Source organism: Hetaerina americana, unplaced genomic scaffold (genome assembly GCF_022747635.1).
Source record: "Hetaerina americana unplaced genomic scaffold, ioHetAmer1.1.p SCAF_13, whole genome shotgun sequence".
Lineage (NCBI taxonomy): Eukaryota > Metazoa > Arthropoda > Insecta > Odonata > Calopterygidae > Hetaerina > Hetaerina americana.
Window position 1 is genome coordinate 3356137 of NW_027286403.1, and position 27219 is coordinate 3383355.

At 36.5% G+C, this 27219-nt stretch overlaps 1 protein-coding gene across 1 annotated transcript in view; it reads left to right on the forward strand.

Annotated features, from left to right (window-relative positions):
* The window catches only part of mask (multiple ankyrin repeats single KH domain), a 106104-nt gene that overhangs the window by 62180 nt on the left and 16705 nt on the right, over nucleotides 1–27219 (forward strand). The window contains exons 19-34 of the mRNA XM_071583301.1: nucleotides 1–257; nucleotides 4035–4332; nucleotides 7999–8475; nucleotides 8561–8767; nucleotides 9300–9463; nucleotides 9582–9783; nucleotides 9881–10035; nucleotides 10465–10640; nucleotides 10724–10856; nucleotides 10951–11076; nucleotides 12174–12471; nucleotides 15028–15718; nucleotides 18826–18954; nucleotides 19174–19335; nucleotides 21168–21372; nucleotides 25847–25949. The exon at nucleotides 1–257 is cut by the window's left edge and continues 343 nt beyond it. Of these exons, the coding sequence (XP_071439402.1) occupies nucleotides 1–257; nucleotides 4035–4332; nucleotides 7999–8475; nucleotides 8561–8767; nucleotides 9300–9463; nucleotides 9582–9783; nucleotides 9881–10035; nucleotides 10465–10640; nucleotides 10724–10856; nucleotides 10951–11076; nucleotides 12174–12471; nucleotides 15028–15718; nucleotides 18826–18954; nucleotides 19174–19335; nucleotides 21168–21372; nucleotides 25847–25949 (3783 nt within the window). The remainder of the gene's footprint in view (nucleotides 258–4034; nucleotides 4333–7998; nucleotides 8476–8560; nucleotides 8768–9299; nucleotides 9464–9581; nucleotides 9784–9880; nucleotides 10036–10464; nucleotides 10641–10723; nucleotides 10857–10950; nucleotides 11077–12173; nucleotides 12472–15027; nucleotides 15719–18825; nucleotides 18955–19173; nucleotides 19336–21167; nucleotides 21373–25846; nucleotides 25950–27219) is intronic.

A 27219-nucleotide genomic window follows, 5' to 3' on the forward strand; every position in this document is an offset into this window, starting at 1 on the left:
CCACATCAGCGGCGGGTAGCAGTAGGTCTGGTCGCGTGCAGTTGTTGCGTGCGTCAGATAGGGAAGAAAAACGGTCACCAAGGTGTTCAAGGGAGTCTATCCCAGGGGGGGAGGTGGCAAGTGCCGTGGCGCTACCTGTGGAGGGCATGCGGGTCGTTTCTCGTACTGATGCACCACCATCCTCAGGCCGTGTGGAGTTCTTTGCTGTTCCTTCCCCTGGGAATCAGTTGGCGGGACCTCCTGGGCAGATCCTTCAGGTGGGTCTTTCAGTGAACATTTTATGTAGCAGTAAACTTAATGTTAGTGGATTATATTTCTGCTCTATTGAAAGAAGAGGAGGAAAGTGGGAAAAATTCGATTATTGTATTGTACTTTTTGTTACATCCTTCATGGTGTTCATAGGCTCAACTCTCTTTCTCCTCCTTCCCAACTGTAGTATTCTGAAGGATCCCTTGATGTTGTTTATTCATATGTGCAGTGGGTATAAGGAAGTGAGGAAGAAATGCTAGACTAGCTGCTTAAGAAGGATGTTGATGGATTTAGGAGGTTGATGTATAGGAGTAAGATTGTAGCTGGTGGTGGATTGTGCGAAATGAATGGAAAGGAGAAGACCATGATTGTGAAGAAATACTTTTCTCAGATAACAAACTGGAATGAACATATGTATTATTGGCTGTATGAATTTATAGTGATAAAAAAGAATACTCAATGTCAGTGGTTTAGATGTCTTCATAGCTAGATAATCAAAACATGGGTTTAGGGTAAAGATTAGGAGGGGTACTGGCCAACAGTAGGGATTATAAAAAGAAATAGGGAAAAAAAATGAAACTTAACAGAATGAACATTGGCAATCTCTTATATATGGAGCAGGCCCTGGAGACCCTTCTTGGCCACTTCAAGGGGAGGAAGAATGGCAAGATCCTTTAGTGGGCCCTGTGAACAACCCACATGAACTGATTAAGAAAAGTATATGTCTTGTGGACTTACTTGACCTGATCATTGTGACCGATAGTGTTATCGCTAGCTAGGGGCACCTTTAGCTTATGTTTTGAAGATGGGGGCCAACATAAGGGGCCTTGATGAATAACTGATCAAAGCACTTTTCCACTTGATAACATTTTTTTTATTTTACGACCGGGTTTCGATGTATAACATCATCATCTGGTGATGAACCTGATGATGATGTAATACATCGAATCTCGGTTGTAAAATAAAAAAAAATTTATCAAGTGGAAAAGTGCTTCGATCAGTTATTCATTATGTTCGACTTCCACCACATCACGCCTGAAGCTACTCAATAAGGGGGGCCTTACCATTTCTCTTGCCTTAGAAGGATGTGATCCCCATGTGATAAAGAACGTGAAACGTAAATTGAAGTGAAGTTGGAATTGAATTGACAGAGCTCACGTCTCAATAGAAAAAGAAAAGTATGTAAGTGGTAAGAATTTTACTGTGAAGGATAAGGGTAGTGTCTCACAACTGGCCTCCTGCTTGTGCATGGTTTCATTTTTAAATGAGAAAGGCCAATGCTTTCAGAAAAAAAATTTTCTACAACACTCAGGGTCACCTCTGTGTCCCTGAGTGTTGTAGAAACAACATTCATATGTTAATAAGAAAGTTAATAGGAGCCATGGATGTATGCTATTTTGGTTAAACTTGTAATGTACACAGATATTCCCAGGTCCATCTTCTAGCCAATGCTACAATAAACCCTTCTACAACTCTAGTGAATTTTCTACCTCCCCTCATTCCATACAATGGTCCTCTCCTTTTTCTCTCCCTTTTTTGCTTGCCTAACCATCTCCCTCTGTCATAGTCTTCAGCATCCCACTGTTGATCAATATGCTTTTCATCCGCCTTTACTGCCAATTTTGAATTTCTTCCGGCTATCCCCTCTTCTTCCCCACCATACCTAGTACTTCCTCATTTGTTTTCCTTTCTGTCCACTTCAACTTTTACATCCTTTTCCACTCACTCAATAGCCTCCAATCTATACTATCATCTTGAATAAAAAACTGTGTTTCGGCCCTGTACCAAACCTCTTTCCTTGTTAAAGTTTTCATTAATCTTATCTTAACCTCTTTTATCAACGTCAGTGGCATCAAATCCCTCTTCCTTGTGATAGTTTCTTTGCCTAATGTAGTTTTTACTTCTGTTGTCAGTAGTACTTTGACCATATTTGCGCTCAACGCTCCCTAGATAGCTAAACCAGTCCAATTGCTCTAATTCTTGCCCTACCATTATAAATTTAAAATTTATCCTTCCTTCTTCACAAATTGTACATAGCCTTCATTTTGTTTACAACGATCTTCATCCCATCAGCAATGATTCTTATTTTTTGTCCAACTGGCTAACTAAAGCGTGGCCATCTGCAAACCTAACTGATTTGATGAATTTATCACCGACTTTCATTCCTATATCCAGTTCTTCACAAGCCTCTTTCACCTTCTCCTCCATGTGAATAAAGCATGGGTGATAAAGAACACCCATCTTACAAGCTCTGCCCCTTCTATGTTGGGTAATGCACCAAATCCCTCAACATTGGCATAAGAAATCATTGTGCCTCCTGCAACCCTACTTCTACACTAGACTCCATACTAGTTCCCAAACATGCCTCCCTCCACAATGCAGATTATAGAGATCGAAGAGATTATGGGTTGAGGGTTTCACTAGATTCTTATTATTACTCTCTTCTCTATAGAAAGAGAAAATAGTGGGATACACTATCCAACCAGCTGACAGTCTGTTTCCTCATGCGCAATTCACTTATGCTTCTCCATGTTTTGTGCACATTGAGGATAAGGAGTGGGATATCAGCAGAACAGGGGGACATACTGGTGTAATGCAATGTAATGTAAGGATCTTTCATAGGTACTGGCAAATGATGTACTTATTTCCCTCATAGATTGAGTGGGAGCCGGTTAATGCTGTGGCTAATGTACTGACTTCCCACTCTGGGGATCTGGATCTGAATTCCATAGGTGGCAGGATTTTTCACTGTTATCCCGTTCTCTACTCATGACACTATGTGGAGAGCACTTCAAGCGTATTACACCATCCGTTGGATGGGGCACAAAATCGTAAACCCATTCGTGCCTATTGATAAAAATGGGCTAATGAAGGGTTTCTCTGCACCCTCCTTTGTCATCCTAATCCTGTCAAATAAGGCAATTCTATTCCTCTTAATGTTGTAAATGTTATTACCTGGCAGTCACCTCCCACAATGGCTGCTACTTTCGAGTAGTAGCTAGTTTCTCAGTGCTATTCATAAGCAGACCAGCAATCCAATGACAAACACAGTGAATTAGTTTCAGCGGGAGCATCCAAGTGGTTAAATGTTTCACTTCCCCTCGCATATTACCTGGAAGATATTAATTTTTCATTTTCTCCATTATACATGTATTTATAAACTCCCTTGATGGCCTCTTCTCCAATATTTTTCACTTTCCCTCTACTCTCTCCAGACAAAACCCTGTTATTTTATTGGGTAGGGAAGGAAAAATATTGTAGGGATAGCTTTGTCTTTTAATGCCCCTTATCCTTACTGGTAGTAATAAAATGGGAGGATGGCAAACTTTTGCACCATTGACCAAATGAATGATCTGAACTTAAAGTAATTGTTTCTATTGGAAAAGTAGGGGAATGAGTATTTAGTTGGTTACCCTCCATTAAACTAGCATTTGGGTAATTCGCCTTCGTATTAAAAATTAGCAGGTTTATAAAGATGATCTCTCGGACACAACTTTGAATCACTTTGCTTCACAAAATAAAATGCTCTTGTTGTTTTCTGTTGCTGCTTTGGAGAAAGCTTAGTATATTGATTAGTCAGCAAAGGAATCAGTTTGAATATATTGTAATTTAGTTATTTCATGTTTTATTGAATTAGGTTTTTATATAATTGCATTGAAATATACTTTTTAACTTCCAAGAATATTTGAATGATAAATATTAAAAGCTTTAATAACTACTTGTCATACATTTTTAATGATATTGGAATATTTCCCTAATGCCTCTTTCCTTGTATGCCTCTGCAGGAGTCAGAACATGGCTACACCAGGCCCCAGTTTCAGCAGCTACGGTCATCTGGGAGCAGTGGGTCGCAGCTGCAGTCTCCTGGCTCGACTCACAACCTTGGAGTTGCCGAAGGCATCCCGGCAGGTGCTGGGTTCAGACAATCAAATGGTATTGCATCCCTCCGGCAGGGTGCAGGCCTCCCTCCCCGTTCCAGTCAACTAGCTACTCCACCTGCCATTGTATCAGGAACGCAGATCCCTGGTCCCCGCTTGGCCACAGGCGTTCATTCTCAAATAATGATGCAGCCACCTCAGCTTGGCAAGCATACTTTCCTTGGCAAATTGTTTTTTGCGCTTGATGAACAAGTAGAGAGTGGCATAGCTTGAACTTGATGTGATTTTTTTGCATTTTATTTTTCCTTGAGTATGCTTGAGAAATAGTAAACTCCGTTAGACTGAAAATCTCTATTTATTATACTTGATAGAAGGCAGTGTTTAGGTTCCTTGATACTAATTGTTCATATGGCAGCAAATCGTTTGAGGGAAATGTAGGTGTACTAAGTCGCCTTGGAATTGTTTCAGTTTTGAGCTGTTTAATGCAAACTAAAGTTGGATCAGGGAGGACGGTCTAGTGGCAATCAATTAAAACTGTATTACACAAGTGGTAATTGGCTGTGGCTGTGGTTTGTGGCCAGTCTTTTATTATGAAAGACTGGGAAAGTAAAACTTAAAAAATGCGATGACATCTAAAACTTCCATTAGTACTGAAAAAAAAACTGCTTTATCTTGTGACACTGTTCTCCTGGGAAGAGGGATACTCGGGAAAGAGTGGGTATTCTCGGCACTTAAGCACTGTAGTGTGCTTTTCACACACTCTCTCGAAGGAGGGTTGGCATACAGTTTTAAAATGTTGGTTCTTTTCAATGAAATTACACATTGGCCATGATCATTTTCATTAAAAAGAGTTCATGGGAGCCACAAAAATACCTGAAGTATCATAGGATGCATCCAGAAATCCGAGGCTCATAATGATATCGATGTATATATTTCATTTAATCTGAATGTTGTGTAAGCATGTTGGCAGGGATAGAATTTGAAAAACACTGGTTTCCTGTGTCCACCAAATCAGATGTCATTGGCTGTGATTGCTAATGGCTTGTATCCTTAATCCAACTTGCATAAACAGCCATAATCAATAACCACAAGTGTGATTTGTGATTGAAGAAAAAAATGATTTATCATTATTAATGTATTTTGAAACCGTGGAACTTTTTCTTTTCATTTTCCCACATTAGCTATTCTATTTTCTGTAGCCGTGACACAATATAAATAGTTTTTGGAAGGCATACCAATTCTTATATAGCATATCAATTCTAACAATACAGAGTTCAGTATTTTATTCTCATCAATGGAAAAGTTGGAGGAAAGCAGTTGATTGAAATTCATTTTTCTTTTTTAATGCCAAGCCTATAGTTGAAGTAATATATAGCATTGTTCATTGAAGTTTTTTGCATTTGAAAAACATTATTTTTTGCTAGATGCCCCATTATTGATTTTTTTTTAAATTACCTCACACTTTACCTTTTTCTCTCTGCTACCATGGAATAAGTATTATTTGTACATATGCTAAGTAACATCATTCAAAAGATTAAGGAACAGTGGAAACAAGACCATTGAGAGTTGAAAACCTAAATAGCATAGTGCATTGTATTATTCTACAGTGGCAGATGTCAAAGTGTTCAAGTAGAGTTGTCCTTTACCCTGCCTGGTAGAATGCATCCTCTTAATATAATTGTAAATAATATTTTTTTTGCATATCATTTAAGTTACTTTATTTATTCTAAGGTGGTATATATTTTTAAACCTTTTGTTTTTGTGGTTTATGCACAAGAGAAAAAAGTGAAAAGAGAAAAGGCCATGGTGTAATGAGCCCTTGTGATCAGTATGGTAAAGTTCCTTTTAATTGTGGAATAATCATTTTGTTCAATTACTTTGCATAGAAAATCCATTGTGATAAAATTTGCGTGGGATATTCTAGTTGTGCAGTGAATTTCTGATATAATGATTTAGACATAAGAAGTCGTAACTATGATGAGAAATGACCAAATTGTTATTTATTGGCATATGATGTACATGCATATGATGATATCATGATCTTTATATTGCATCCTAAGTGGTAAATCGAAATTGAGTGATTTAAAATCTGCATGCAATTGGGTATCATGGAATTTTATCCATATGTTATAGTAAAACACATTTTCACTGCCTCAGCTTGCCTAAATGCAGTCATGCTTTTCACGGTTCTTTTGTTTTCCTTGGGAAAGAACAATTTCAGTCTAATCACATCATCATCATAGCTTGAAGGTTATTCAGATTAAATATCTGGATCTCAATTGAATCTTCTCCTTTTTTGTTGATTTTGTCAGCAGAGATCAACAGTATAAGTGAATCTCAATTTAAGGCAAAAGCCTAGTATTAACTTGAGAATTATGATATTTTGTTACCTTACTATAATGCTTTGAAAATTGCCTATGGAAAAATCTTGCGAGATGTTTAAGACAAATTTCTAATCCCTTCAATACTATGGACAACCACTCCAAAGAAATTGAAAAGGCATTCTAAAAAGGCTTTATTCCTGCATTAATGTAGCTTATTAGAATTGTCAAGGGTCTGTGAATGATTGTAGATTGACTTGTAATTTCTGTATGTGCTTTCATTCACTTCCTATTGAACCTCTATATGTGGTTTGCCATACTTGTCTCATAATTAGCAACTGGCCCTATTTGTATACCTAATTTATATGGTGATTTAAATAGTACAAGAAGGGCCTCTGCATCTCAGTACATGAACTGGTTGGAAGGGTTCCAATTACTTGTCGTTCAAAGTATATGATTATAAAAATGGACCCATTTCATGTTAGCTTAACAAAATAATGTAAAGTAATTTTCATATTTACTACCTGCAATGTGGAAATCGCATTTATGAATTTAGTCAGTTAAAAATCTAGATTTCTTAAGTATCTTAAATGATATGTAAAAAGATCCATTAATTTCCATATTTCAAGGTATGTGAATTTTTGGTAGTCAATTTGCCACTACAATATAAAAGCTATAATTTCTGGATATACTCTTATAGTAAATCAAGATGTTTGTATTAATATTGATTAATATGAATTATTTTGGTGAAAAACTTAAACCCAAGTTTAATGGTGATATTCTGATTTGAACTCTTCAGCTCTGTTTTTTACTCTTTACATGATTTAAGTACAATTGGCAAATACTATGGTCAAGAGTGTGAGAGGTGGATCTTCGAGTTGCAAATTTACAGAAAATGTGGACATTTTTATTATTGGTACTAATTTAACAATGGCTGATTATACTCTTGCTTTAAGATCAATTGGGAATAATGAACAGGAAAAATTTTTAGACAAGGTTTACTGTTTCCAGTAAATTGTCAATTTAACAATCTCAAAAAAAACGTTATTTTGGCTATCTTTCCCCCATAAATTACGCCGTTAGTTTAAATGTGTTCAATTTGATAACATATGAGCGGCCTTTTTATCCATCTTATGGTGTAATGGTGCCATTGTATCAGTGGTGATCCTATTCACAGTGATATAGGAATACTGTATTTTTAGAAATGTGACATTATGATTGACAGATGAAAGCTATTGAATTCTAGTGATGAGGATTTAAATATTATGACTGAATCATGGAAATACCATAAAAAGCAGACACTTTTGTCCACTCAATTCTATTAAAGCTGACCCTCTAAATTTTATATTCCCTGGGATTTTGTCTTTAACTCCTAGTGAAGGTAAATGAAGTTTGCAAATGCAAAATTCTCCCATTTGATTTTATATTGATGTATGATAGTTTGATACAATCTAGTACAATACATAGTGGTGTAATATAGCATTCAACATATAAGACGACAATACAACTATATTTTCATCTGTTTCAACTGTCTTTGCAATTCATTACAGCATTTCAGGGTCAGGGGATTCCTAGCAATTCTGTAAGCATGGATGCTGGAGTAGGGAATAATATTGTTTCAAGTGGGAATTGTCTCCAGCAGCCAATGATGTCTCAGGTTGGGCCAAAGCAACAGCAAAACCATCAACTGTCTCAGCCTACTCCTGCCATAGCCCCTCAAACTCAATGCACGGGGCATCAAGTTCAGGCAGTTGCTACTCAAACACCAGCTGATAAAAAAGTTGGGACGTCTCCCATTCAGATAGCTGGAGGACCAGGGCCGAAGGGTAAAAAGGCACGTTGCCATCAACAGCAGCAACAGCAATTGAGACAGCAGCAGTCTCAGCAACAGATTCAGCATTCTCAACAAAATACACAAGGGATTAGCAATGTTCAGCAACCCCAGCACTTACAGCAGCAACCCCATCAAACCAGCAATGCCTTTGGAGGAAGTGTTCCTAGCACATTTCCTGTTGAATCCGGTCCAGGTTAGTCAGTGATGTTCAATTGGACAAATTTAGTGTGTGGTGCTGGGGCATAAATACTCAGTCAACTCACTTCTCTCTGTTTTAGCTAACTATGCAGTTACTGGAAATGCAGGTCCTGGAAATCAATTTGTTGGCGGTGGAGCTGGTGGGGCTCCATGCCAGCAAGCCCCTTTTTCATGCATGGACGTAGATTCTGAAACAGATTCCAATCACGACACAGCATTAACATTAGCGTGCGCTGGTGGGCACGATGAGTTAGTGGAACTTCTTCTCTCCAGAGGAGCAGACATAGGTGAGTTGTACAGGAAATGTGTTCACAATGACTTAGTGTGAACCAGTACTCATTGCATAATAAATTGAAACCACTGCCTTATCTTACCAAGCTTAATGAAGAAGAGTTAAGTAAATCTGCAATTATCTGCAGAGTAAATGTGGGTGAACAGAATCAAAGGAATACAGTTTAGGGACATTTTAAATGGTGTGTGAGTTTCAATCATGACCAGCTTAAAGAGGATTCACCCAAAGCCATGAGAAGCATTGCTGTGGAATACTCAATGCTTGAATTTTTCGGTAGTTAATGCATTTCACCAAGCTCACTGGTTCAGCTTGAGAAATAGTTATCAAATATGTAGTTGCATGCATAAGGTAGAGGTAAATTTTCACTTGTGAGGAATTAATTATACGGGTCGTGGGGACTCGAGTTAATTTGGGATGTGTGTGGTTTTCACTTAAAGCAATTCATTTAAGAAATTCTCATTTTTTTTATTGTTTAAGTATCCAAGGTTACCTTTTATACAGTAGTAATGTTTTCTCCCTTATTCCAGAGCATAGAGATAAAAAAGGGTTTACTCCATTAATACTGGCGGCTACAGCTGGCCATGAAAAAGTGGTTGATGCCCTTCTAAAACATGGTGCTGACATAGAAGCACAGTCAGAAAGGACTAAGGACACCCCTTTATCTTTGGCATGCTCAGGCGGTAGATTTGAGGTTTGTATAGAAATGTATCCTCAATAAACCTAAATGATTATGCACATGATGATATTTTATTTTCAGGCCAATTTAGAAGTAAGCCAAAATGAATAATGCAAGCCTGTTTCTCTTGTAGGTGGTGGACCTCTTACTTAATCGTGGGGCAAACAAAGAACATAGAAATGTTTCAGATTATACCCCATTAAGTTTAGCTGCATCAGGCGGTTATATTAATATAATCAAAATGCTGTTAGCTCATGGGGCTGAAATCAATTCTCGGACTGGAAGTAAACTAGGAATATCTCCGCTAATGTTAGCCTCAATGAACGGTCACACAGGTAAGATTGTATGGAAACATACTTAAATATTAAGTTAAATTAAATATGAATGTGAATTAATAGTGCAGAGTTTTTATGCGTGAAATATTTTCAACAGCATCAGTAAAGCTGCTCCTTGATATGGGCAGTGATATCAACGCTCAGATTGAGACCAATAGGAATACAGCACTAACTCTTGCATGCTTTCAAGGAAGGCATGAAGTAGTCTCTCTACTCTTAGACAGGAAAGCAAATGTGGAGCATCGTGCCAAGGTCAGTATCTAATGTACCGTAGTTTCATTTATATTGTTGTAATTATTTTTGATCTATGGTAAAAATATTTTTGAACATCAAGTAGTACACACTATTTCAACCACTGCAATTGCTATTTTTCTTTATCCAGTATGTCTTATTACAGGATATACATCATAAAGACACTATTTCAATGTCAAAGTATCACAATGTAAATGCACAAAGTATTTACGTTATAATGTATTTGTATTTCTATAAAAATTGTGGTCTTGGGTTGTCATTTTAAAATGGTAATTTATACCATTATCATAATAAATTCCCATAAGTAAAGCAAGTTTGGTTTTTAGAGCTTATTCTAAAAGCGTTGGACTATATTCAAGTCAGTTCTATAGATGGTATGTCAAAATGAATTTCCTTTTTTCTTGTTTATTCAACCACACTCGGAATTAGACTGGACTTACACCACTGATGGAAGCAGCAAGTGGAGGTTTTGTCGAAGTTGGAAGGGTGCTATTAGACAAGGGGGCTGATGTGAATGCACCTCCTGTTCCATCATCCAGAGATACAGCACTAACCATTGCAGCTGATAAGGGCCATGCCAGATTTGTAGAGCTGCTTCTGTCAAGGTGATGCTTGGTTAATGCACTTCTTTTAGTAAAAAAAATGAAGTGCCTCATTTGCTAATTAATATTTTGATTTCTCTAAACAGGGGTGCTCAGGTAGAAGTAAAAAACAAGAAAGGAAATTCCCCCCTTTGGTTAGCTGCCAATGGAGGACACCTGAGTGTTGTGGAATTGTTGTATGGTGCTGGGGCAGATATTGATTCTCAGGATAATCGGAAGGTATTAAGTGATACAGAAAATGATTCGAAGAGTGGCGCAATCAAGTAAAATTGTAAATTCTCTAATGATTTAAACATCAATTTTTTCTCCACAGGTATCCTGCTTGATGGCAGCATTCCGAAAAGGCCATTTGAAAGTTGTGAAGTGGATGGTGTCACATGTGGCTCAATATCCAAATGACCAAGAAATGACCAGATACGTTGCAACTATTAGCGATAAGGTTTGTTTGATATCCATTCACATTTGACACGCATTTGAAGCACATTTCAATTAAATTTGAATGGATTTGGGAAGGATTCTTTGAAGCAATTAAATTTATATAGACTTGGCTATTTAATTAGGAAGCTGTTAACCATGATTAAAACTCATTTGTCCTTCATGGTTTCAATTCTGAGATTCCAATAACATTAATGAAGATTTTTAAATGGTATACTGTAAAACTAATTAACTTCAAAATTTAAGCTACCAAAAATAGCAGACTTCCAAATGTTTAGGTTCAGAGTACAGGAATTAAAAAAATTGTAATTTTTATGATCCATTATTTTTGGGTAGCTTAATTGCAATTTACCTTGATCGGTCCATTAAAATGCACAGAATACTTAATTGTCATGTTAGCATTCTATATTTTTTTATTGCTGTGTTTTGGAAGGAAGGACCTTGTCATTAGTATTTAGTAAAAATGTCAGCATAAATACTAGCTATTGGTGTTAAGCAGCGTGCCATAACCTTCTGCCCACTAATCCAATAAAACAAATTATCAAAACTAATGTTTGTAGGTGGGGTACCCTATGTATTTTTTAGTTGCTTTGAGCACAATTTCAAAAATATTTCTCCAATTTTTCCATATTGTTTTTCTCTCATTTTTGTTAAAACATGCCAAGTAGGTGAGCATGCTTATTTAGATTGTGATACTGCTTTCAATAATGCTATAGAAATGTCATGAGAATGTATAGAGCATTCCATATTAGCCCTTTCTCTTGGTTAGGGTTTATGATTGGTGTCTTCCCATTGTATCTCGCAGTGCTATCATTTTTTTAAATATTAAAAAAAAAATTATATATAACCTGCGAGCCACCGCTAGGGTGTGTGACTGGGGGCTGACCTGTTGACATCCTTACTGTTCTTGCTGGAGGAGAATTTGAATATGCATTTTACTGAAACAAACTTGACATTTTAAAATTAGATCTACTGGGCTTGGAAGGAAATTTCAATTTTGAAAGCTCTTAATTTTGGTTTGGAAATGCCCACGAGTCCTTGTTTCACTGTTTTATTTAAAATTTAGCATTGGGAAAGTAATGAATATGACATTTTTTTCAGGAGCTTCTGGAGAAGGCACAAGAGTGCACAAAAGTAATCTATGCGGCTAAAGCTCAGCAAGCTGCAAAAGCTAACAAAAATGCATCTAGTTTACTAGCTGAGCTGGACAAAGAGAAAGACAGGGAAGAATCTAAGAGGGCAGCTGCGGCGAGGAGAAGAGAAAGGAAGAAGAAGAAGAAGTTTGAAAAGAAAAAACAACTGGAAGAGAAGAAGGCAGATGCCCTCTCAGATGACAAGGAGAATGCCAAAGCAGACGAAGATTTGGATGAAAAGGGCGATGAGGAAGATGAGGAAAGAGGTGAGTGTTTGTTGTGAAGGGCAGTTTAGAGAGTAAGTCATATTCTAGGGAGAATGAATCTAAAGTCAAATAAAAAGTTCCTCAATTTGCACCCACATGTTGATTCAAAATAAAAAGTTTTAATATCTTGTGAGACTTCTTTACTTTAAGAAACTTAAGGGATTGTGGTTTTCTCAGATTTAAAAGAATTTATTCAAATATGGCGTTTCATTTGTCGGTGTTATTATTTGGTCCCATGGATACGTTTAAAAAAATATTTTCAATCAAGGAGTGCATGTGTGCATGATAATTTATTTTTGTTTGATTCTTTTCAAGACAGCCTTATGCCGGCCATTTCCATAATCATTATTTTGTATTTAGGTGTTTTTATCATGCAGCGCTTCAACTTTAATTAGTAAACAGTGCAGTAATATTATGATACAGAGACAAATACAAAAAATAAAGTTCTTTTTGAGAGTTAAAATCCCACGACACTGTTCTATGATTTTACTAAAAATCCAAAAGACAACCTTTTAATTAAATTGTTATACATATCTAGTGTTTCAATTTCTATCAAGTTAAACCATTCCCATCAAACGAGCAATTCACCTGATACTCAAGTCATGGGTTTAGGTTAAAAAGAGATTTATGGGTCTCATGCAATTTTGTAAAATTGAATCATTAATTGCCGATCCAAAAATCTATTGATTAAATTTTTTATCTGGAAGAGGAAGAATTATTTTGAATTTCTCATAAGTTTCATAACACATTTTTATACCGATGTTGATTGTTATTCGACTCGCCAATTTTATTCACATGATCTTTCTTTCCATGGTACGATGGGGTTAATAATACATTTTCAATATCATTTCTTAAAGCCATACTTCCAATTTTTGCAAGAGACTTAACCTGTAGTTTAAACTTTGCTCTGTTCGTGATTCTCAACCTAGCACCTCTTATAATTTAGATCCACTATTCAGTCTAATGAAGCAATCAATCCAACTTAATGAGGATCGATTATGCCAGCAGTATATTTTAAATGAGGCTTGACTAACAAAAGATAAAATTGATCTTTAAACCTTCTCATTTTATTTCCCCTGTACTTTTCTAATTATATCATCACATCTCTTGTCAGTAGTTTCTGTGTATCCTTATTACGTGGGTTGAATGTTCAGCTACTGACTGGAAGATCCAAGTTCTGGTAGGTGGTGGTTTTTTGGGCAACTCGACTAAAAAATCCAAGTGATTTCATTTTATAGTTATAAATTATATTGGGAACTAAATGGTGGCACAGGGAAAGCAACTGAACCCCTTACCCTGAATGTGTCAATTTCATATAGCTTGGGACTTAAGTCAGGCTGGGCTCCACCATCAATTCTCAAAACCAGCCTTCAGGTTTACTCGGAGCATCAATGCCTATTTAATGTTTTATTCCATTGTCATCTATGCATTTTCAACAGTTCATAAAAAATTTGAGACTAAGGATGATTTCAATTGCTTTCAGAAATTTCCTCGTTGAAACTATTGAACAGATTGGGTTTTTTTTATGAATAGCTAGGAAAAATAATGAAGCTTAGAGAATAATATTTAGAATATGGCCTTACTGTATGCATGAACCTTTCACAAGCCGAAATTTTAGGCAGGGAATGTCATTTCATATGATCAGGTGTTTTGAATGCAGAAATGTTCCTTCTCCTATTAAATCAGTGTTACATAACTTAAAAAATTTTCAATACACATTTTTATTTTTCCCAGCAAAAATGAAGGTTGCTGATTATTTGTAGTTTTGTTTTGAGTGTTTGTCAGGCGTATTTAATCTATGCCATAACGAAACCTAGGTAGTAATGAAAGTGGTTTATGTGGAAAGGCGAAGTATTTTAAATTTAATTTCAATATGAAGAATTTCCACCAAGTGACGCCAGAAACTGTTTCGTTTATTAAGGAGTTATGATTGTTAAATTAAACCTCATTACCTATTGGCATTCTTAACCAAGTGTCCATTGCATAAAGAATCATCTTAGGGTACATTTCAATCTACCTCTATAACAATTCAGTCTCATTTATGCGCTCCTTTCACATTTACCTGCCAAGAGTAAGCCGCTCTCGACAGCTCTACTAATGCACTAGTATTTTTGTACTTAAGGATGGTAATAATCATTATAAATTACTTCAGTGTTAGTTAATTCATCAGTATGGATGGAAGGGAGAATATAAGGACTATCCCTATTTTACTACATATATTGTACATTTTTAATGGCTTATAATGTGACAGGGCTTTGGTGAACTTTCTAAGTATAAAAATAAAATGGTTCAGTTAATAGTCTGTGGGTTCATCATGTGAATGTAATAAGTTTATTTTATACATTTCTCAATGCTTGGAAATGTACTATTGCCTGTAATTGACCATGTCTTACTATGGACTAATGACATATGCAAAAGGCAGCCCAGCATGAAATGTGCAAAGCATCCTTGTTCTTGATGGAAATGGCAGCATTTGCATGGTAGAGGTGTGCTTAAATGTAGGAAGGGCCCAGTTAACTTGAAAATAAAATCTTATTATTTTCTCTTTTTCCTCAGGATTGTCAGAGCCATCTAATCGAGATGACTCGAGGGATGCCCCAGCAGAGCCCACTCACTCAGGGCGTGGAAATGATGGCAATGAGAAGGAAGAAGGTGACAGTGGCATTGATGCTAACAGCCAAGGTAGTTGCAGCAGTGGAGACACCAAGGGTAATGAAAAGAAAGATAAGGACAAGAAAAAGAAGAAGCCATGCAGTCCTGCAGGGAACAAAGAACGAGTTGAGGATATTGAAGTGGAAGATGATATAGATGTCGGCAGTAGTGAGGGAGCAATGGCTGCAGCTGATGGAGATCTTACTCCCTCGGCTCCTGCTACAAGAACAGTGGTGCCAACTACGTCCCTCCCAGTGACTGTTACTCAGAGAAGGGCCCTGGTGCCCAATCGTCCCAATTCTGCACGACTTGCAAAGGCTGAACACCATAGGACTCAGGGGAATGACAGAGCCAACCGTGATTTAACTGTTGGGGAAAATTCTGGCTCTAATTCAGATCTGTCATTGAATGCCAATGATCAGGGGGTATCGCGATCAGGGTCTCGTGTAATGGATAGCCTTAATTGTAACTCCAATATTCGTGGACGATTGGCCTATGAGTCTTCCCGGCATCCTGCTGAAAGGGAAGATTTTGAAGCGACTGGGAATGAGACCTACATACCTGCCAAAGGAAAGAAGAGCCTCTGCAATTATGTGTAAGTAAAAGATAGGTAATATTTTGAATGGGTCGGGTGTTGCTAAAATTTTAACACTCTTACTGGTTCTCTCATAAGACTGAAATGTGTATGGGGGCTCACAGTGTAGTGTAACAGCAGAGGCCATGACCGTGCATTGAGAACATATGGCAAAAAAAGCTGGGAATGATGTGATCTGTGATCTCAGATTGTGTTGAAATATCATCTTTAATTCTGAAATATGGAATGAATTGCAATATCCTAAGTACTGAAATCTGTTTTCTTGGTTTTTCTTTATAAAAGCTTTCAAGATGGAATTTATTGCTGTGAAACAAATGAGAGAATGCCTAAATGAGACTTCCTACCCCTTAAAAAATTATTGTTTAAAAAAAATGTATATATATGTAATATACTACCTTGAACAAAAAGTTCCCGGAATAACCACCGTGTGGCGCTCCCATCGTTCCGATTTGAGTTCTGTTTTTTTTGTTAAATTGGTACATCTGTTGTTGATATTCCCTTTAAATCTTAGTGTCATAACTTGACATTTGCAAAAGTTATGTAGCCAAGAGTACATCTATCTCTGTGTGTGTTGGCGATTTTTTACAATTTCAGAAATGGATTTAAATTTGCAACAACGAACTTGTATTAAATTTTGCGTAAAAAACGGATTTAGTGGCGCACGGACGTTGGAAATGTTGGAAAGGTGTTTCGGCAACGATTCTCTAAAAAAAACGGTCGTTTACCAGTGGCACGAGTGGTTCAGAAGTGGTCGTGAGTCAATCGAAGATGATGAACGCAGTGGCAGACCATCGACATCGAAAGTCGGTGAAAAAATTGATAAAGTAAAAGAAATGTTGGTCAATAACCGCAAATTAACCATCAGAGAAATAGCGGAGGACTTGAACATTGCCTATGGATTTGCCCAAGACATTGTGGTTAATGATTTGGGTTTCCGTCGTGTAGCAGCAAACTTGGTGCCAAAAGACCTCAATTTCATGCAAAAAAGAGACCGTGTTGACGTCGCAAAAGACATGATTTGCGAGGCTGAATCCGATCCCACATTCATCAAAAGGATCATTACTGGAGACGAGACGTGGGTTTATGAGTACGACACGCAATCCAGACATCAGGCAAGTGAATGGCGTTCACCAAATGAGCCGAGACCAAAAAAACCACGTCGTTTTCAGTCAAAAAAGAAGGCAATGCTGACGGTTTTCATGGATTACAACGGTGTAGTGCATCATGAATTTTTGCCAGAAGGCCAGACAGTAAACAAAGAGTATTATTTGGGCGTTATGAGACGTTTGCGTGAAGCAATTCGCCGAAAGAGACCAGAAATGTGGGCAGAAAACTCGTGGATTTTGCACCATGATAACGCACCGTCGCACAGTGCTATCATTATTCGTAATTTTTTGACGAAAAATGCAACAAATACCATCCAACAGCCACCGAATTCACCTGATTTGGCTCCCTGTGACTTCTTTCTGTTCAATCGAGTTAAAAAACCATTACGGGGAACGCGTTTTAGCAGCCGAGAGGAAGTAATGGAAAAATCGCAGGAAGCACTGATGGACATACCGAAAACCGACCGTAACTTTTGCAAATGTCAAGTTATGACACTAAGATTTAAAGGGAATATCAACAACAGATGTACCAATTTAACAAAAAAAACAGAACTCAAATCGGAACGATGGGAGCGCCACACGGTGGTTATTCCGGGAACTTTTTGATCAAGGTAGTATATATACATTATATATATATGTAAATATGTATATATATATATATATATATATATATATATATATATTACCTCATTTATTTCCTAATGAGATTCATGTTGTAATTTTATTAAGAATCCAAACATAATGAACTTCTCAATCTGTTAATTACGAAAAAATGTATTTAAGTCAGAATTTAACATATCTGTCCAATTAGAAGGTGACCTCCAAAAAATCACCATCATATTTTGGATTATATTATTTTTGAAGAGATTGTGCTGAAGCATTCTATGCAGGGCCAACCTTGAATGTATTATACATTGCATTTCTACAAAAGTAACTTGAGAACTAGTGGTAGTTATGACCTCCTAGGTATGTTATTTTGAACAATTATACCATTATTGTAATCACCCAAACCCAAGGGAAGTTATGAATGATATCTGCCAATTCCTCTGTTATTGATTTATGGTAGACTGCCCTAAGATATACAACACTTACACCACCCTCCAAAACGGCTGTCTCCTGAGAGATTATTTTTTTTCTGAAGCTTTTCTATAGCAGGAGGGCTCGTGTATAAAAGTATTGAAGATTCTCTGCGGTTGCCCTTTGACTACTTGATTTTAATTTTGCCGTGCCATTACATTCCTTTAAAACCACATCTTATGGCACTCTAGTATGGGTGAAATAACCATTGCCATTGCTTTGTGTCATCCTATCTTTCCACATCACTGTTACACCACATCTGCATACCTTACATTAGGGAATGGCTTGTGAATACAATCAATCTGATTTTTCAAAAGTGGTGTTGTTCATAGTTTTCTATCGCCCCTCATTTAATAAATGAGATTCAGGTATTTAAAGGAGTGCTTTTTTGTTCCTTTTCAGCTAAGTTACATTCCCTTGTTAGGTCATATCTCTATAATTATGTTTTTGCTATTGGAATCCAAATATTTGAGACTTAAAATCCAGCATCAAATTCTTGAAACTCCTCTTTAATTAATGAACTGAATGTAAATAGAATCTGGGAAAATATGTATAAAAATAGTTATTCAAATAAAACTAATTGAAACTTCATTAAAATTAATTGAAAAATAATGTTAAGTATTATTTTTAACGATGCAATTCATGGCCCTGCTAAATTGAAAACATTTTGTTTGAGGCTAAAATTTAAGTCTGTGAGTGATCTTTACATTACGAAGCACAAGAAAAAACATGACCTTATATTCAGGCAAACATGGCATATGTAATTTAACCTGTGAAAGTAAATATTTGACTAATTGATAATAGTTTACTATATAATAGGTATTGTGGTTCAAGGAGGTATGGTTCAGCAAATGATATGAGCTTCTGCTCTGCTGTTGACTTTGAAACAGTAGTTTATATACTTTAATTATATCTCTTTCACAGCCATTTTGGCGAAGGAGAGGCTACCAACCGTGAAGCTAATGTGAGCAAGATGACTAATTCCACATCTACACTGACTAGTCCGAAGCAGGGTGGGAAAAGAGAAGAAGGGTGGAAAGAGGTGGTTCGAAAGTAAGTTTTCGTGCAAGTAGCAGTATGCCATTTAAATTATATGCTGTATAGAATAAGCGTTGTTGTCCAAATGATATATGATAATAAATGGAAAGGAAGAAGCTAATCAAAGCATATCCTATGAATTTTCTGTGAATAGCATGATCAGTAAATATTCTGCATTCCATGTGCCGTAAAAGGGTATATGCAGTAAATTTATTTTGTTTTGTCTTGAAATAGCTCGTGTGTGCGTTCCAAGAAAGTGTCAGTGCCATCAACAGCCATAAGCCGTGTAATTGGCCGGGGTGGAAGCAATATCAATGCAATTAGAGCTGCAACCTCTGCTCACATTGAGGTGGAAAAGCAGAACAAAGGTCAAGGAGAGAGAGTCATCACCATCAAGTAAGTGAATACTTACGTTATTAATGATTTATTTGACATGCCTTGAATGCATATGAAAGAGTTATTTATAAAATTCATTGCCGTTTGCCTTTAGCCTGGCCTGCTGTTTGCCTTTTGTCTAATTATTTGCCTGTTGCCCTTCATAAATAACACCATTTATATTTCTGATTTGAGATCTTAGAAATCTATTATGGGAAATTTTCAAGATTAAATAATAATGATAATAATATTTATTGATTGTTTAGCCAACAGTGTGTAGAATTGATCTCGTTAAGAAATTGTACAGAAATATTTAAAAGAAATCTTGCATACAATAATCAAATACATGACTCACAGGTACAGGAATCAGGTATCAAGAAGGAGCGTAGTTCAGCCTCTGCAACGTAGAAAAACCAATGAGAAGTTATTATTAAGTTAAATAAGGAAGAAGCCAGGTGTACATAATAGACATTAACATTACATATAACATCTGATGACACAGTGTATCTTATGTTTTTAAATTAAAGATAAAGCTCAGCTTAGCTTTGAGCATACATTTTGTGCATGGCTATCAGTAGTTAGTTTTTATCTAGGGGAAGGCCTAAAAGTTTTATTGATATATTCCAAGTTTCTACTTCTCGTAACCACTGGAAAACTTATTGGTTTTTGAGTAATTAGCAAAGAGTTAATTTTTTTTCTTTGAATTTGGTAAAATAAGACAAGGTATTTTGTTGAAAGAAGAGAATCCACACCAAATCATTTGAGAAAAGCTTTGATGCAAATTTTAAAATTGCTGTTGCACATTGCACAAAGAATGATGAATAGGTGATAAAAAAACCATAAACACAGTAATCAACCCGAAGGCCGTTTTGGTAGGTGATGGTGGAGTTCACCTAGTACTGAGCCCGACGGCATGTGAAATACACACATCAGGGTAGGGGGGCCAGTTCCTTTCCCTGTGGCGGTTATAGTTTCCCAGGAAGATCTGGTACCCGAAAAATCACATAACTTGGGTGAAGCTGCAGGTGCCCAGGGTGCCTTGCCCGGGAATCGAACCCGGGACCCTCCGGTCAGCAGTCAAACGCTCTACCCCCTGGACTACCACGACCCAGGAATAGGTGATATGAGGGAAAATTTTTTTTATGTTACAGAGATACTTAGCACTATGTAGGCTCTACAGAGAACCTATAATTGTTTTTTTTTAAGATCTCAAACTTTAAATTTTGTGTTGTGACAAGATTTTGTTACCCAATTGACATAATTTTGCATATTGAGTTACTAACTCCTTGTAGAAGATAGCAATTGTCTTTGCTGTTATACATTTTAGTTCATGTAGACACTTTCCAGGCATTATTGGTAATTTCATGTTTTTTAGGCCAATTATAATTCAATGATTGTATTTGATGCAGTGTTATAGTATATTTCATTGAAGTTCTTTTAACTATTTCACTCTGTCAATCTGTGAAATATAATTTTTATGACCATAATTTCAAAATGTTTGATTTTTATTAAAATTCATTATTTTTCTCCAATCAACCATGCCAGACAAAATGGAATGTATCTATTATCCAAGTCATGGCTTTTTTAAAGAAGACCATATGAAAACGTTTTTGTTTAATTCATTTTTATAAACACTTCACTCCAGAGGAAAAAGCAGTGATTGAAAAATGTGGTGCAGAGAAGGAAAATTTAATCTTTTTGTTGCAAAACTGTTAATCTCATTAGAGTATTAAATTTAAGGTCTTGTAATTGAATTCAAAGTTTACTCAAAGTCTTAGGGTCCAGAAATCAGGAGGGGCAATAGTCTGAGAAATACAGTGTAATTGATGGTATGCCTTTATTTCCATTTCCAGGGGATCGGCAGATGCTACTCGGCAGGCCCATGCACTAATCACAGCTCTGGTGAAGGACCCTGAGGCTGATTTGCAGTTGATATTACCAGGGGCGTCATCTGTAGGGATGTTTACATATTCAGTGGCTAAAGTGTCGTCTGGACCAGGATTAGCACATACTATAACATGGTGTCATGATCCCAAAGCTACCTCTGTTGCAAATGCGGTAAGCATGAATTTATATACATCTTATTCTACAAGTATTAATGGTCATAATAAGTATTGTAGTATACTTATTACAGCTGTAGGAGTTTTCATTTTATTTTATTAGATTTAATTGTTAATGTACAATTAACCCTCACTAATCCAGACTGTCTTGAGCTAGGGGATGTGTGGATGAAACAAAATCGCATTTATCAGGATTTTTGCGGTAATAAACTCAAGAGACATTATCCTCCTCTAAATCTTTGCACTGTTGATGGCCAGTGACTTCTAATGATTCTACATGCCACATTATAGTACCAAAGTGCAAGAAAATGCTATTTAAATATGAAATTAATTTATTTAAATAAAATATAGCACCCATTTCCTCTGAAATTTAAGTCCAATTTATTTCCATTTCCATGGTTGCTACTTTTCTCCAGCATATTTTCATATTTTTACCACATAAGGCATAGAAAATGATTGCCTATATTGCAAAAATTGATAATAAAACTGTTTTGAGCAAGTAATAAGCAATAAAGGTTTAATATTTCCTTGACAGTACTCCCTAAAAAATTCCTGAATAAATCATAATTTTATTCAATCTGGGCATTTAGTTTCATCTCACTTGTGTTGCTGCTGTGAAACGTAGCTTGTATATGCATTGAGCTGATGGGATTGGCTCTCTGCTCAAACATTGTATCTCTTGCAGTAAACTTGGAGTCTACGGGCACTCAACTGTTATTAGTTTGTAAGTGTCCTTCAGTGTGTAATGCATTCCTTTCCCTCAATTGAGCATATCTGCTTACACACACTGAAAATAATTGTTACATAGGATGTTAAAATGAGAATTACCCCATGGGTTCAAAAGAGTTATAAATTTCAAATGCATTACACTTCAGAACACTGCAACTGGGTAGCTGAAAGGCATTTAGGCCAAGTTCCAACTGAGAAGGTGATATGAGATTATAGGGAGCTGGAAATTGATTTAGTTTATAGAGATAAGAGTAAAAAATATGTCACTATTTTGATATGCTCCTAAATGGCCAAAGCTTGAGGAACATGCTATGAACTGGATTACTGTTTTTACAAAAATGATTTTAATTGAAACAAGAAAATTAGCAATAGGTATGTCTATTACCGATTTTCCTGGGAAAATGTTATGGTGATGGGGGTTCATGAAGAGAAAATACCTCTGAATGTATACCAGAACTACAAATGGGACAAAATCTGCCACTTGAAAACAAAAGAAAGGTTATAAAATTCCACTCTAGTGATAACAGCATGTATAATTTTAGTAGCAATGATGATGAATATCTGGGATTCCATGAGGAATAAATATTTATGTAGTTTCTAATTTTTCATGTAACAATTCCTATTTCTTCCAATAAAGTGTTAGCATTAAAATACTTTCAGGTCTAATCCATGAATTTTTGTAAATACTAAATTGAAAATTCATAGTGTATCTTATTTTGCCGGTCTTATTTCTTATGGACTGGGACATACTGTATGTTTCATGTAGCAATAGTTAAATAATAAATTCAATTATACAGCTGGCATATTATACGAAACATTATAATTATTTAAAATGGTATTCCAATAGCTTATAAGCTAGGCATTTTTGGCAAAGCATAGCAGTGCTGCATTTTGCTATAATCCACCTGTGGCACACGGCCAGACTCCGAATTATATGAAAGTCCAAATAAGCATGGTCCAGACTAGTGAGGGTTTATTGTATTCTACAATAAATTTTATTTAAAAATAGGACGAATATAATAATAATCAAAGCAAAAAATGAAATAAATGAAATTTTATGATAAATGTTGTTTAGGAATATTTTGAGGTGTGTATTTCCAACCTATGCAAGCAAAGGGATGTATTTAATATTTTTTCAAAGCTTAATGCATTTCATGTTTATTCATTATTTTATGTTTATTATTTATTCTGATAATTGTTATAAATGGATTTTATGTTGAGAATTATTACAGTAAGTAATTGAAAACTGATAAACACCAAGATCTGCTGCTTTCCCAGCGTATTTGCTTGATGAAGTTTTCTCAGGTCTTCCACCAGGTCAGGGGTTCCATATTGTCTGACATTTCAATGCTCGACTCGTGCGTCATCCTGAGGACAAGGCACAAGTCAAGCATCGAAACGTTGGCCTATATAAAACCCCTGACCTGGTGGAAGACCTGAGAAAACTTCATCATGATAATCTCCAAGATTATGAGCATTTAATTAATTTAATTAAGTATTTGGTGTTAAAAAAATTATTGAAGGCTTATTTCTTTTTTAATGTACAGAAATTTTTTTTGATGAAACATCAATTTTAGTTTTCAGTCTCCTTTCTCTTTAAAAAAAACTCTTATACTGGTCGCAGTCCAATTCAATAAAATATTTATGCTGTTAAAGCAAACCTCTTTTACTGCCAAAATGAAAAAAAAATTATTTAGTTGGATTGCTCTAGCGTGATGTTGTGCTCTCCACAGCACTGACTGCAGTGACCCTATCACAATGGAATATTCTCTGATCCTTTCTATCATCAAGCCTGTGTATTTTTCAATGGAGGTCAATGCCACCCATCCCAGCAGCAGAAAGATAAACAGCCTCTGCATCAAAATAGAAGAGCTTTTCCAGCATGGTTGATCGGTATATTATGTCTTTGGAAACAGCGAATGAGTGAAATGACCATACCCTTGCTCATTATTCATTCCTAAGTTTGCATTGCCGAGTTCTAGTTCATTATAAATTCTCAATCTTCACCTTCTACTTGGGTTCCAATGAGGTGGCACTTCTAGCTGTTGTGGCAAGTGTCAATTCATGGTCAGGTTGATTCTGTTGCTGGATGGTCACTTGACAATTTATGTCTTTATTGTAGTGAATTTTACTCCAGGGTGTTTGAAGTAGTGACGGCGAAAAATGTTAGCATCTTAATGTAAGGAAAATATCTGATATGACCTTATAGTTTAAGAAAGAAAAGTGGTCAGAGGCCAGAAGGCTTGTTATGTTAAAAGCGGCAGAATAAGTGGTTGATGGTGAGTTACCCTCAAGCTTACAGTCTCACGAAATGGGGGACGAGGACTGAGAAATCCTTAACCAATGGGTAAATCAACTAGCAAAGCAATGTGCTTGGCAGCTTGCAAAAATTCATGCCATTAGGGTTACCTGCATATCAAGTTAAGCTAAATATTTGTATCCAGTCTTATCTTTTCATCTAGGTTATTGAAACTTCACATTTTGGCCCATGTTGCCGTTAAAGGTAATATTTAAGATGCCAATTGCATTCCTGTGAGTCTTGCTAGATTTTGGACTATTGTAGTAATACCTCAGCCATCAGAATACCGCAAAAATTCAAACATTAATACCATGCAATGGGCTCTTCATATTATGTGAGAGTATTTATTATACTTTCTGAAATATGCACAACAGTGCGTGCCTTCCTACAGTTCTTCTGGTGAGGGGACAAGCTTTTTATCATTCATATTTAGACCTAGAGAAGAGTAGGACTCTAATCTTCATACTAAAGTCATTTCAGTGTTCCTCTTCCTTTTATTCAGCCCGGACGTCGAGGGATCTGGGTTTGCATCCCATTATATAATGTTTACTGTCTGACATTGTTGCAAACTCCTCTTGTGTGGTCATGTATAACTTTCACTTCCCGATTACCCTGCCACAAGAGCTAAATCACCAATTCTGACTTGTTCCTCTACCATGCACATTAACCAGGGGTGGAATAAAATATGTGCCCCTGGGTAGGCAATAAGCTGACGTGGGTCTTTCTTTGAGCCCTCTCTTAATCTCCTTGAGGGACACCTGCTTTCAGTTGGACTGCCAACTGCGTGATGCACCTAATATTTTAAATATTTCATATTTGAAAAATTCATCATAGGTATCGATATTTAGTAGGAGTTTTTACGGGAGGCGATTGACAGCTGAGGTCATTTGTGCCATTAGGGATGGATGGGAATGTAGGAATGGTGGGGAGGGAAACCCAGTGTCGGCATTAGCCTACTCTTAACGTAAGGTTCCATGGGGTCCGCAGTTTAATGTCCCATCTGAAGGATGGTTTACTCTCACCAAGTGCTCTCCAAAAAGCATCTCAAGTAGGGATCAGGAAACCACTGAAAAATATCCATCATCTCCAGGATTTGAACCCGGGCCCTCTGGGTGGGAAGCCAGTACACTAGCCAATGCAACATCCTGATCCCCATAGGTGTCGATTCAATGTTCGGTAACTTCTTCCATTCATGTCTTCTCCTTAACATTTATGCCTAATGCCACAATTTTGTATTTGTAGGCCTTATGCCACAATTCAAATGTACCTTAATGATTATTTAGAAATATGGAATTCTTAAAACTTAAATGATGTCAAAACAAGCATTTCTTCTTCTAATTGAGCATGCATTGCTCATGTTTTTTTAGTAATTGAACATTATTACATTTGGCATTGGGTATTTTGAATAAGTGACCCACTGATTTGTATCTCTTTCTTTTTCAAGGCACTCACAAAAGTGAAGCCATCTAGTGGACCGGGAAAGGGACCGACTTCTGGAGCAGTCAGCCTTGCAAGCTCATCCCTTCCGAGGACAATGAATTCAGTTGGTGAGTGAAATGTTTCTCCCTAGTATGATGGGCTTTCACGTTACTAATTAGATAATAGCAATGATTTGGAATGCCAGTTAGTTTCATCTACTGAAAGCCCATCTGGTTTTAAGTTAGCATTATTCTGGTAATATTTATCAGCTGGTATCAATAACAAGTATCAATGTTTTGGATATTTTGTTCTATAATTTCAGAAGTGGCAATAAAAAATTGTTGAAAATACACTCTGAATATGTTTCCCTAACTCTTTTTTGTGCTAACATTAGTATAATGATATCACCTGAGAGGTCCATGTCCAAGTATTTTTTGGGGTCTTTTAAATTAGATGATTTTATCATTATAACTTTGCATTTTGTGTTTTTGTTGTGGCTAGCTGCACTCTGATTCCGGTGTGTTTTGGAATCTTTTGAATGGGTATTTTCAAAAAATCCAACAGTAGCTGAGTGGTTTAAATAGTATTCTGCTTAAATGTGCCAAAAGTGAAAAGAATCTTTCTTCTTGTTTATTCAGCAAGCTGATTGATGAGCATTACCTCTAATATTGTTGACTAGTAATGTTTTAATCTTACTTATGTAAAGGTAAAATGATATATTACAATATTAAAGTGCCAATTGCATCAAGCATATGTTGATTGGTGAGTTTTGTCATGATGCTTGACCAACTTTTAGTTTAGTCATTAGCGGCTTCCTCCAGAAATGATATAAATTGGTTTTCAACTTAAACAAAGACCCTAACAGTAGGTCATAACACTGGCCAATATTTAATTGAATAGCATCCTCAGTACTCTCAACTGACCATAAAGAAGATGGTTCAAACTTGAAACAAAGTAAAAATTAAGCAGGAAATTTTACAGTGTTAGTCAATAAAAATAATCATTGGAAGGGAATTTTCAGAAGTGAAGTTGCAGATTTTACCTTAGTCAACTATGTATGTTAAATAGATCTTAATTTGTTAATGCAGCTCACAATATATTCATAAATCTTTTGCAAACCTTTAACATTACCTAACCCTTTTAAGTACATATTATTGTCACGTGGTTGGCGGCCGCGGCATCATTGGTGGGAGCATAGCACAGAATGAGAGAGTCATATTCGGTTTATGAGTCTTTATTTAACCCTTTCCAAGCAATGGGGTTCGGGCACCAGGGAGTAGGGACAAGCGAGCGGGGCAAGGCTGGGCGTCTCTGGTGTGGTCGTAGGCTTGACCGATGGACTCAGAGACAGGGTATCGGGTGAGGAATGGGTAAGGAATGGGGTCCATCTCCAGGATC